Consider the following 13,143-nt stretch of genomic DNA (forward strand, 5'->3'; position numbering starts at 1 on the left):
ATATATATATACATCTATATTTATAATGCAATGTATATATTTATATCAGTATATATTATATATATATATATATATATATATACATATATATACATACATATGTGTACATACATACATATATATATATATATATATATATATATATATATATATATATATATATATATATATATCGGTAAGACCGATAAAGGACCGATAAAGGTTTATTTCATACTGAACTACTTGGCAAAATTGTTAATTGTTAATTCTATTATTAATTGACGATTCCCTGCCCTCATTTCTTGTATATATATATATATATGCATATATGGTTACAGGACGTCACAAAACGTAAACAGCATGAAATAGGAAGACAAACTTGGGTATGCAGGCAATGAGAGAAACAAATGGAAAGCAAAACAAGTAACATAAAGAACGACCCTTCATCAGTTGTCGGCTTTCTATCTACTCCTCATTTCAAGCATTTAACAGCAATATGAGACTTCAAAAGGCAGTTACTCCTGCGAACCAAAATAAAATTTGGGATTTGTGGAGAGTCAAAGTTGGTAACATAAACAGGACAGTGGAGACATACAACAAACCAAACAAAATAAAATACAGAGGGTAAGGTAGCAGACGCTGGAGAAATATTGTCTTTGACAAGATATATACATGTGAATATATGTATATATAGATATGTATATATATTTATATTTGTATATATATATTTGTATGTGTATGTATGTAAATATAAATATATATATACATATATATATATATTTATATATATATATATATATATACATATATATATAAATATATGTGTGTCTGTGTTTGAACCACCACCATCGCTTGACAACCAATGTTGTGTTTATGTCCCCGTAACTTAGCCGTTTGGCAAAATACACTGTTAGCATAAGTACTAGGCTTACAAAGAATAAATCCTGGTGTTGATTTCTTTGACTACAGGCAGTGCTCCAGCATAGCCACAGTCACATGACCAAAACAAGTAAAACAATAAAAAAATTATGCCATTTTAATCCTGAGCAACGCCAGGTGTCTCTGCTAGTATGTATGTATATATATATATATATATATATATATATATATATATATATATATATATATATATATGTATGTATGTATATATATATATATATATATATATATATATATATATGTATATATACACACATGTATGTGTGTTTGTTTGTGTGTGTGTATAGATATATATATATATATATATACACACGCTCTCAGAGTGGTTGGCGTTAGGAAGGGCATCCAGCTGTAGAAACTTTGCCAGATCAGATTGGAGCCTGGTGCAGCCTTCTGGCTCACCAGCCCTCAGTCAGACTGTCCAACCCATGCCAGCATGGAAAGCAGACGTTAAACAGCAATATGTATATGGGATTTAGCTTGATCAATGATATTCCCTTCCTGATGAAATTTGCCTTTTAAAAGAAATTGATATTTTGAAAAGCGTATTTTATTGCACAAAGCCCTGTCTAGAGCTACAATATATGTGTCAACTTTGTAAAAAAAAGAAAAAGAAGTGTTATGTAATGATGCTAATATTTCAATGAAAATCTTTTGAATTTCAAAGATACATCCCTCCTCTCGATATAGTTTATGTACATTTCAAGTTTAATCAGCAAGAAGGTTGTAACTATTTTTACCAGATGGAGTCTAGTGGTAACATTTGACATGTGCACTTAATGTTGTCTGTGGTAGCTTTAACAAAGGGGAAATTATGGGATATTATATACGTTAAACCATTTTATTTGAATTTTTCAGTGTCTTATAGTTTTATTTTTAAGTCTTTTTGTTTTAATTAATCAAAATTATGAAATAAAATATTGCAGTTTTAAAAACGTTTTTGTTTGTGACATCCATATGTATGTCTAAATATCCTACAGAAGTTGCAAAAATTAAATCCTGAATTTATTTTTTGTGTTTTCTTTCTAAAAACATTTGAGAATACTGCTGAAAATCTTTCATAGTTCTTCAGAGGACTTCTCAAATCTGAGTAATTAACACATGATCCAAGTTCAGTTAATAATACCAAGTGAACATTTCTAGCATATAAGTAAAAAAATATTACATACAGCTGAATTTAATTTTCAGATCTGTGTTTTGAACTTTCAATGTATCCTATTTGTTTATTTAACATAAAGTTGTTGTATTATACTTATGTTTGTGTTCTTTATAGAAACCATTGTTTTTCTTTTTTGCGCATTTGTTTTGTGTTTCTATGAAACATTAGGTTTTTTTATGAAATGCACATTTTGAATGTTGTTTGTTGTTTTATTTGGGTTTTTTTAAAATTTGTTATCAACGTAGATTTTTCTGCTTGCATTGAAAAATATGTTTTCTAAACAAATAGATTTTTGTTTTTACTCTAAGCATTTAATTTAGACTATGCAAATATGAAAACATAATTCATAGAAATAAGAATTCAGTTATTTACAGTAGATCCTGTTGTGTTTTCTCTTAAATTTAATTTGGAAATGAGTGAAACACATTTTCTTCTATTTCCCTATATTCCACACTTGATTTTAGCTGCTATTATTTTTGTACCTATAGTTATTACTGAAAAAGATAAGTTTAACATCTATCATTATTTTCTCTTATTTTATAGATTATTTCAATGTGCTTTTGTTTTTCTTTTTTTCTTTTTACACTGAAAGCAATATTTGTTTATGTACAAATATTATCTTCAGAATTTTGTATCTCATATTATTTACTGCAATATAAATGTTGTTGTATTTATTTATTATATTGTTAGGATCCAAAGAATTCTTTTTTTACTTTAAAATTTTAGAGGTTTCTATCCTGTTTTTTTTTCTGTATCATAGTTCTATGGTTTGAGTACAAACTGATTTAATCTAATAATAGAAGTACTGTTGTAATTAAGATTAAGTGACAATTATGCTCATGATCAACTAGTAAACAGTAGTGTATTTGCCTATGAATTCCTTAAATTTAGTTTTAAGTAAAAATTGATATTTTGTATGTGCTTGACAAGAGATTTTATTTGAAATTGTGTTGAAACTAAAGCATGTATCATGATAAATTCATGTAGACTTTGATACCTACTTCTCCCCCCACTACTTCCCTTCATATACTTACACTCGTATATATTATTAAGTATAAAATGTCTTCATTCTGAATTTATAGCCTACTACTGATAGTCTATTCCACTGTACCTCCTAGGTGTTAAGCTAAAGTACCTCTGTTTTAAGTGTTATCATTTAAAATTAGTTTTATCAACAACATATATTTCTTGTTTTTTTATATCAAATTTGGTTTCTTAATTGTCCATGAATGTCCTCCATTCTAAGGTTTCGTTTATTAAGTTTGCATCATAATTAATATAGAATTTTCATTTCAGCTTGATTTTTTAAATATTTTTTACTTCTATTGCTTATGTCATAGGCTGTATTGGTTGATGTTGCTGATCATAGCTCTACACAAAATAGTATTTTTATTTAAATAAAAGATTAAATAATGCAGTAGTTAATAGAGAATACTGTTATTGGAATTGGGATACATATAAAATATATCCTATAATAAAAGAAATCATTACTATTATTATATAGCCAGAAAAGGATGATTGAAGCTAAAGGCTTTTGTGAGTCTTCCAACACTGGTGAGGCTGATATGATTGATATCCAACTTCAAGTTTTCTATGGTCATTACTAGTAGCAGAAACATAAGAAGAGTTGGAATTTCAGAGGGATATTGTACTGGGGAAGAAAGATTGCACTGGCTTAGAATACAACTGCACATGTATATTTTGCAGTTTTGAAGAATAACATTCTTTGTTAATAGTCATGAAAGTGGTGGCCTATAAACTAGCACCTGTGTGACACTGTTCCTTGTCAAGCACAATTAACTCTTGTTTGTTCACTTTAGTTGCGAATAGATGTCCTGAAAGTCACAGCTTTAGCTTATGAAATCAATCAGTCAGTATAACATTGCACATTTTATCACACTATTTATATACTACTTGTTGCACTATCAATATACTAATTCTATAGAATATTCCCCTTAATAGAGAGTTATTTAAAATGACTTGACTCTGAACATATACACCTGCCGCATAATCCCATTATCACAGTGAATAACATTTTTATGATATGAATACATGAAGCTAATGAAAATTGTACCATGAAGCTTTGTTTGGGATGCTTACAACCAATTATTGTTCTGTGTTTAACTTTATATTGTAAAGAATGAGATAAAATGAAGTTGCTCCTTTAAACTTCAAAAACAAAAATTGCAAACATTCCTTTAAGTAAAATAAAAAATTGATTTAAGCTCAGCTTAGTCATTGAATCTATGATAAAGAAAAGTAATGATGTGATCATTATAATGGCAAATCAGATAACAAGACAATCACAAGATATCGACTGACCTTCAGGAAAAAAAATCACCTTAGATAATATTATAGCCACCAGTTCATCTCAAAGAGAGAATGAGATAGTACCCAGATCAAATAGGCTCTGTATGTAATTAATGTTGTCTGCCACAACTCAGATATGTTTGTGATTACATCCATACCTATTTTCCTGCTTGTTTAAACAGGAAGAGAAATAAAAGACAAGGCAGGAACAAGACATTATATAAATATAGAACAGTTATTTAAAATCGTATTTGTTTAGTTGTATGTAAAGCAAGACAAATGATTCTGGCCCTCAGGGAGTTGTTTTATATCTATTTCGGCCATGTTGAAGAAATTTTTAGTATCATATTGCTTCATTTAACTCATTTACTTCACATTAAGTCATAGTGCTAAATAATCTTTATATCTTGGCATCTAGTTGATTATTAGTTCATCTGTAGTGAGATGTATACTTGGCACTACTTACTTCTCTGGTTTGCTGCAAATGCAACTATTTTATTTGAGAACACAGAACAATGCTCAGATGGATATTATCCTATGCTAAAAGTTTAGTAATATCTTCTGTTCTGAACTGAAAAGAATTAACAATTCTAATAAAAGCATATTTATAACCTACAATGGAAATATTGAATAAATGAATGCAAAATATTTCAATCGTCTATTTCCTATACAATGTAAAATACTGCAATTCTTGTTTCCTTGAAAACCAATATTTCTTCCTCAAAATCTTCCGTATTCGATATTCATCAAAACAAACCATTTGTGGATGCTTTTCTATAGCATGGTTTTCATAGCAGACTGTCATATAATAGAATGAATGTTTACTTTTAGCAAACTTGCATGAAAGATATTTCTGTGTTCTTTTGAGAAAATATCTCCAGCTCCACTGTCAGACCATGATCATGATCTTGTTTTCTAGAAAAAGTGTCTGATACCCTTATTTATTGATCTTTAAAACTTCAAGGAATGTATGGCTAATTCTATCATTTGTATTTGTTGATCCTTCAAATATTTCTGCCATTTTAATTCAATATCTTTCTGTAGTTGTTGATAAGTTTACATATATATAAATAAACTTGCATGCTTATATCAAGTCATATATTATCAATGGATTTGCTTACAATGCATTTCACTTGTGTCATACATTATACTCAACTTAGTATAATGACAGCTCTACACTTCAATGTACATTAGTAAAATAATAAATTTCTTTCTGATCTAATATTTGCTGATATTAAGTTGGTTTTTTAATTATGTTAAACTTTTCATGAAATAACATCTTTCACTGTCTTTTATGGAGTTGAATATATCTTTCATTTTCTTAATAGTTCAGGTGTGCAACCTGAAGTCATCAAGTTATTTTGTCAGTCAGGTGTTGTTCCTAAAAGCTTGTAACAGTTTAAGGTCTTAATAGTTTAAGGAGAACTTTCACTTTCAGATCAAAGTAATATGCAGAGTTATATATAGCTTATTGCTAAGGCAAATATCACATATTCCTAAGCTATTAAGGTACCTAAATTGCTCCAAATTTAGCTATTTTATATTTACATTAATTTCTCTAATTTTTCAATTTCCATGCAAACTTGGTGAGTTCAGCATTGTATTTTCTGTTGATAAGTGCTACTACAAGCTCATTTCTTTCTATCAATGTGCCACCTATTCTCACTTGATGAACTTTTATAAGAAATTTCCTAACATGCCTAATACTATCTAACAGTGCTCGTCATGTGATCAGCAAAAAGAAATACTCGTTATACATGCATAGTGGGTAGGTGGGTATTTATGGGTGTATAGACAGGTTATTTTTTTCATTTCATATAGATTATGTGCAACTGATCTGGGAAACTAAATGTGTACACTTGTACACATATTTACAAAATCAAAGACACATACAAAACATTGGGATGTATTTAAGTGAAAATTTCCTCTGCTTAAGAAGCTTAAAATTCTCCTCTCCAATTTCTTTGACACCAAATATTTTTCCTGACAATTATGGTTTGCTTTATATCTTTCTTTCTTTTCACTCCTATTTAGAATGGAATGTTTTGTAATCCTTTTGCTCATGGTCTGCATGATACATATCTCAATTTTACATCTGCTATTCTTAATTGTCTTTTGTGGCCTTTCAAAAGAAGACATGACTTTTAATCTAGAGAAGGAGTTGAATATTGTCTTCAATATTAAACTCTAAATTGCTATTGGATGCATTTCTGTCCTCCTCTCCAAACTATTGATCCATTCAATTTCCAGCTTGTTTCTTCTTTAATATTACTGCTGCAGGAGTACTGTCTGCTATAATTAGTTCCTATTTCCTTCATTTTGCATAGTCCCTATGTCTTTTATATTGTATAGTTCCTTTTTCCCATATATTGCATTTAAATTCAGATTAATACACCCTCTTCAGATGGGTAACTTTAAGATGGGGTAGCTGTAGAGAATTGGTTTTATTTCCTGCTTTCTCTGCTTGTTATGGCATGTCTGATTATACCTGCAACAAGTATTTTTATTCATGTGGGTTTTCTTTTTGTATTTGTTATATAATAATTATTTTTATAATGTGTTAGTATATTTGTATTTTGGGGCTTAATTTCATCATGTTGAATTTAGTAATATTCATTTTTTTCTTTTCCAAGAAAAAAATACCTCATTAATATTCCAAGCTTTTAAAAATGTTGAAAATTATATTTTAACTTAATACTTTAACTGACTACTCCTACATAGATATTTTAATTAAATCTGAATTTTGTTCCTCTATATATATATTGACCCCATATTGACTGAAACAACCATTTACATGTAAACTTTAATTTGATGAGATGCTCACATCCATAGATTATGAGAGGAAATTTATTAAAAGGTTAGCAAAGAAAATATTTATATGTAATGGTTCTTCCTAATTTTTCAAGTTATTCTACATAGTGTCTATTGTACTGATAACTTCTGTTAAAATATATTTACAATAGTAAACATTAATCACTCTTAATGCCAGTAGCTTCTACTTTGTATAAATTTATGTGGTTGCTTGTAGCACCTTCAAATTTCCATTCAATAACAACCTTTCCTTTATCTTCTTTAGTAATGTTTGAAAGAATTTCTCAATATTGAGTTGTTACCAAGTTAATATAACAAAAAAAAAAATTGATGTATTTTACTCATAAGGTTCAGGTCTGTAATCCTGAAATATTAAATATATTATTCATAAAATATTTAAAATTCAAACAAGTTTCAATATACTTTTGACCAATAATGAAATAGAGTATTTAGTGATGAAACAGCAGAAAACTTAACATTGTTCTGTAAGAACTCATTTCACATATTCAGTTACCAGTCACTGTTTAAAAAGAAATAATTGCTACTGTCAATTTCACTATTTTGTAAGTATATGTTATTATTTATCCTATAGCATCATCCAATAAATGGATCTGGTGTTTAATTATGCTGCTTATTTGGATCTGGGGATTGCCAAAATTTTATCTTTTTCTCAGCAATTTTACAAGACCCTTCTATTTGTTTAATGTTAAATTTTCATTGTTCCAATTTAGAATTGTCTGAGAAAAATTTTCTTCCACAAGTGTTATGTGTAGAAGTCTTACTTTGATTATCCTTTTTTAATGTAGTGTTTTTTTTTTAATTTTTTGTTGGTTTTACTTTTTTAACATTCATGTGTTTGTATTAATTTTGCTTAATATTCAGTTTTGTTATAAATTGTTTTAGTTGAATTACTGATTGAATTCTTCTGTAGCTAAAGAACTTTAAATCAATTTATGTAAATATATATATATATATATATATATATATATATATATATATATATATATATATATATATATATACATATAAAGACCATGCATATGTAAAACATACTGGAGTATGTGTGTATACATACACATATGCACACACATACACATATACCAGTTTGTTTTACATATGAATGGTCAATCCTTATAGTTACTAATGTACCTGTGTACTCATGAACCAATGGTTCACTGTTAATTCTATTGGTATGGTTTTTTCTATTTTTAGATATGAAAAGATGAACTTCATTGCAATTATGTTAGTCAGCTCCCCATTCAACCCATGCCAGTATGAAAAACAGATGTTAAACATTGATGATGATAATGATAAACACTTCTAAGCATATTGTTGTTAATTACTGATCTGTAAAATTGTCATCATCATCCATTTAATGTCTGCTTTCCATGCTGGCATAGGTTAGACAGTTTGACTGGAACTGGTAAGCCAGAGAGCTACACCAGTTTCCAGTCTGATTTGGTATGGTTTCAATGGCCGGATGCCCTTCTTAACACCAACCACTCCAAGAGTGTAATGGGTGCTTTTTACATGCCATCAGCACAGGTGATTTTACATGCCACCAGCATGGGTGCCAGTTACATGATACCAGCATCAGCCATGACTAAGATTTCACTTGGCTTGATGAGTCTTCTCAAGCACAGCATATCACCAAATGTCTCAGTCACTTGTCATCACCTCCGTGAGGCCCAGCATCTGAAAATCACACTTTACGACCTTGTTCCATGTCTTACTGAGTCTACCTCTTCCACAGGCTCCCTTCACAGTTAGAGATTGCAAATCTCTGTCTGAGGCCCAACATTCAAAGATCATGCTTCACCATCTTGTCCCATGTTTTCCTGGGTCTACCTCTTCCACAAGCTCTCTCTACAGAGATTGCAAAGGTCTCAGTCATTTGTCATCACCTCCATGAGGCTCAACATTCAAAGATCATGCTTCATCACCTCACCACGTTTTAGTTAATCGTTAAGAGATGACTGTTTATCTGTTTGGCAAGTCAGTTTAGTTTATATATCTCAGTGACTTGCTTGCTAATATTTTTCAGACAATTTATAAACTGGAAAGTGAATGATTTATGAAATGGAAAGTGTTAATCACCATTGGATATTATATTCCAATATTGAAATATTTATGAAATTAAATTTCCAGTGTTGAAATATTTACATTGAAATGAGATTTTACTGCCTGTTCTGTTTAGAAGTTTTGTAATTTAATCTCTTGAATAGATTGTTATGGCTAAAATTTCTATAATCTTAGTTAAGAAGTAAATTAGTGTTCAATTGGTATCAAAGTACGTAATCTCATGTCATTGATTTGGAAAGTAAAGAAACAGAAGTCACTGATTAATAAATGTTCTAAGTACAGGTATGGCTGTGTGGTAAGAAGCTTGCATCCCAACCATATGGTTCCAGGTTCAGTCCCACTGCATGACACCTTGGGCAAGTATTTTCCACAATAGTTTTGGGCCGACCAAAGCCTTGTGAGTGAACTTGGTAGACAGAAACTGAAAGAAGCCTGTTGTATATGTATATCTATGCTTTGTATGTGTGTCTTTGTTTGTCCCCCACCATTACTTGACATGGTGTTGGTGTGTTTACATCTTTGTAACTTAGCAGTTCAGCAAAAGAGACCAATAGAATAAGTAACAGACTTGAAAAAAATGTACTGGGGTCGATTCATTCAATTGAAAATTCTTCAAGGTGGTGCCCCAGCATAACTACAGTTTAATGACTGAAACAAGTAAAATGTAAAAGAAAGAACTGAAGGAAATTACTATATTTTAGAGCATAAGAAAAGTCTTTGATCTTGAAAAATGCTACATTTATAACTAGCATACATGGGTCCATTAACAAAATGACTATTAGGAACATAGATATTAGTGTAGTATTAAATACTTTAAATATTAGTCATCTCTTTTATAATTGTACTTTTAGTATATATGAAAAGACTACTGGATTCACTTGTAAATTTACCCAATTTTTAGCTCCAGATAATCAATCTGTTTGACATTTAAGCTGATAGTGTATCAGTCTATGATTTAACTGAAACTTAAAGAAATGGACAGGCATCTTTGCTTGCAAGGAGACATTTAAGTATTATAAAATCCTTTATATAGTATGGTATTGCTTTGAGATTTGTTTCTTTTTAGCATGCATTATCTCTCTTTTGGTTTTATTTTTGAGTCTAGAATATATTCATAATAATGTAGCAAGTAATTTTGACAATATTTCAGAAATTTAGAAGATTGAAATTGACATCTTTTACGAAGATGTCATTGTTAACTTTTTAGTAAGTTTAGTCCCTTCTTAGACTATTTCTTCCTTCATAGAAAAACTTTTACTATTCAAAAGAAAAAAAAAATGTTTTCTTTCTTTCTATCAAATTCTAGGTAAGAAATATTTCAATTTAATTTCATGTTCATTAATCCTGCCTAATGTTAATATTTGAATTAAAAATTGATTTCTGTATTGTATTCTGCATATATGTTTAAGGTTGAAAGACCAATGATGTTGTTTCATGTCATTTACTACCTCCAATTGCAGGGTGAGGCTCTACGACAGAGTCTGTTGACAAAATATTATGGCAAGGATTATTTTCGAACAAGGCGAGAGAGTATTAATGCCAATTCACCACAGATGAAAAGTTTAGGAATTGTTGGACCAGGTTCTGTAATGGTCAGCCGAGCTGAAATGACTCTCCATGAAGTTCAAGTTAGTATTTATTTTTTATTTTAACTTTTACTTCATCAAATCATCATCAGCATCAGCATCATTTAACATCCATTATCCATGCTGTCTTGGGTTAGAGGGTGTGACCAGAGCTGGCAAGCTGTGTGGCTGCACCAGACTCCAGTCTGATTTGGCATGGTTTCTACAGCTGGATGCCCTTCCTAATGCCAACCATTTTACAGAATGTGCTGGGTGCTTTTATGTGGCACCGCATGGGCACTTTTACATGGTGCCACACAATAGTTTCTATTATATTTTGGGGTTTTGTATTTAAGATAGATGCTTGATATGGTGCAGTAGTCAGAATTTACACTTTCAAAGAACTGTTGGTTCTTCAAATGTCAATAACATTTATTGTATTTATTTGGATAAAAGATGCCTGGGCATATCAGACACACCCTAAATTCAGCACAGTATATTTAGGAAAAAATGTTTCTAGTGTTTTAAAACCTATGAGAGGCCCAACTTTGCATATAGGATTCAGGATGACTTTTGAGATTTTTTCCTTTTTTTTTTTTTTTTTTGGTAAAAAGGTGTCTTTTATGCAGTGTATTCAGGCTAAATTTGACGAATTTTATGCCTCCTTTTTCAAGAAAAATGTGATGTGTTGGAAAGCATAAAGATTATAGTTGAGAAAAAGTTATAGTTGAGAAAAAGTTATAGTTGAGAAAAAGTTAGCTGACATGACATGGAGAGCTGAAAGCCATTTGAACATGCCAGAAATCAAAATGCTAGCCTCATGACTGCTGCTCAATGCTCCGTGAACACTATAAAGGCTGTAAAATGTGACATGGATAGCTGTAACAAAGGATAGGGAAGTGTGTCTAGCAGGAAGGTACACAATAGGTTTTCTGACTGTCTGCATGTTGAAATTCATTCTGCAACTGCAGGACAAGGTGATGAAAAATCCAAACCAGAGAAGCCAGGCTTTGTCATGAGAAGTGGGTGTTGGAGTTGCTACCATGAAGCTGGCCCTGAATGAAGATCTTCACTACCACTCATACAAGAAACACAATGGACAAATTCTGACAGCCATGGTCAGAAAGAATTACTTGACAAAGACAAAGAAGCTCCTGAATAAGCTTAAGTATCCTGTTGAGCCAAGGATGATCTTGTTCTTCTCAGATGAAAAGAACTTCTGCCAGGACTGGTTGCACAACACCCAGAACAACAGGTGACTTTCCTACAATCCATGTCCCACCTGTCATGTAAACCAAATTTTCTCAAACTGTGATGGTCTTTGGGTTTGTCTTCAGTGAGGATGATGTTACCCTACGTCTTTGATTAGGGCCTTAGGCTCAATTCAGACTGCTGTGTAAAGCTGCTGGAGACTGTGCTCAAACTCTAGCTGGAGGGCCATATGTGTGGCAGCAGGATTTGGCTCCTTACTATAGTCAAAATTAGTTGTCAGAGAATTTCTATGACTTCACTAGCCACAATTTCTGGCCCCCTAATTCCCCTAATTATAATCCCACGAATTAATATGTATGGAACATAGTTGAGAAAGACACCAACCACTCTACTTGCAACACCAAGGCTAAGCTGGTGGCCAAGGTCAAGGAGGTGTTTGAAGAACCTCCCAGAGACATAATTAGGAATGCATGTGCCAGGTTCGGGAGCTGTCTTGAATCCATGGTGGAAGTTGAGGACAGCTACTATGAGTAAACTATTATCTCGCAGCCATAATCTAGCTATTATCTTTTGATTATTTAGAATATTTTTTTATTTTGTGGTGGGATACTGTGTTTTCTTTTCTTCATTTTATGCCAACTTTCAAATTTAACCGGGACAGCTTGTACCATCAAATATGTTAGGAAATGTCTGTCTTTTTAGGATTTATAAAATAGGTATCAGTGTCATTGAGGTTTTCTGATATGACTGAAGATTATGAGTGGCTAAATCATATTGGTATATCATTTTTTCATCGTAACTAATCATAAATCAATTCCTTCGTCATTTCTGACTGTACTTAATCACCTTTAACTGAGATCAAAGGATTGACAAATTTCACTAAAGTTCATATAAAATTACATCTTTGTGTAAATAATTTTGTTTTATCTTGTTCATTTTCTAGTGCCATTTAGACAAGGAAGGTGCCTCTGATCTTATCGTGGATCTCATTATCCAGAATGCGAGCAACCAAATATTCTTACAGACTGTTGAACTTGGAATTGCTTTACTGGAAGGTGGCAACAGTGTTATTCAGGCAAGCCAGCT

General features: G+C 31.1%; 1 protein-coding gene across 16 annotated transcripts in view; it reads left to right on the top strand.

Annotated features, from left to right (window-relative positions):
• The window catches only part of LOC106882671 (inositol 1,4,5-trisphosphate-gated calcium channel ITPR1), a 312,035-nt gene that overhangs the window by 258,316 nt on the left and 40,576 nt on the right, over positions 1-13,143 (top strand). For all 16 annotated transcript variants that reach the window (XM_089347463.1, XM_089347470.1, XM_089347460.1 and 13 more), the window contains 2 exons: positions 10,741-10,908; positions 13,001-13,132. In XM_089347463.1, coding sequence (XP_089203589.1) covers positions 10,741-10,908; positions 13,001-13,132 — 300 coding nt within the window. The remainder of the gene's footprint in view (positions 1-10,740; positions 10,909-13,000; positions 13,133-13,143) is intronic.

The sequence above is a fragment of the Octopus bimaculoides genome, chromosome 2 (genome assembly GCF_046866305.1).
Source record: "Octopus bimaculoides isolate indiv1 chromosome 2, ASM4686630v1, whole genome shotgun sequence".
Classification (NCBI taxonomy): Eukaryota; Metazoa; Mollusca; class Cephalopoda; order Octopoda; family Octopodidae; genus Octopus; species Octopus bimaculoides.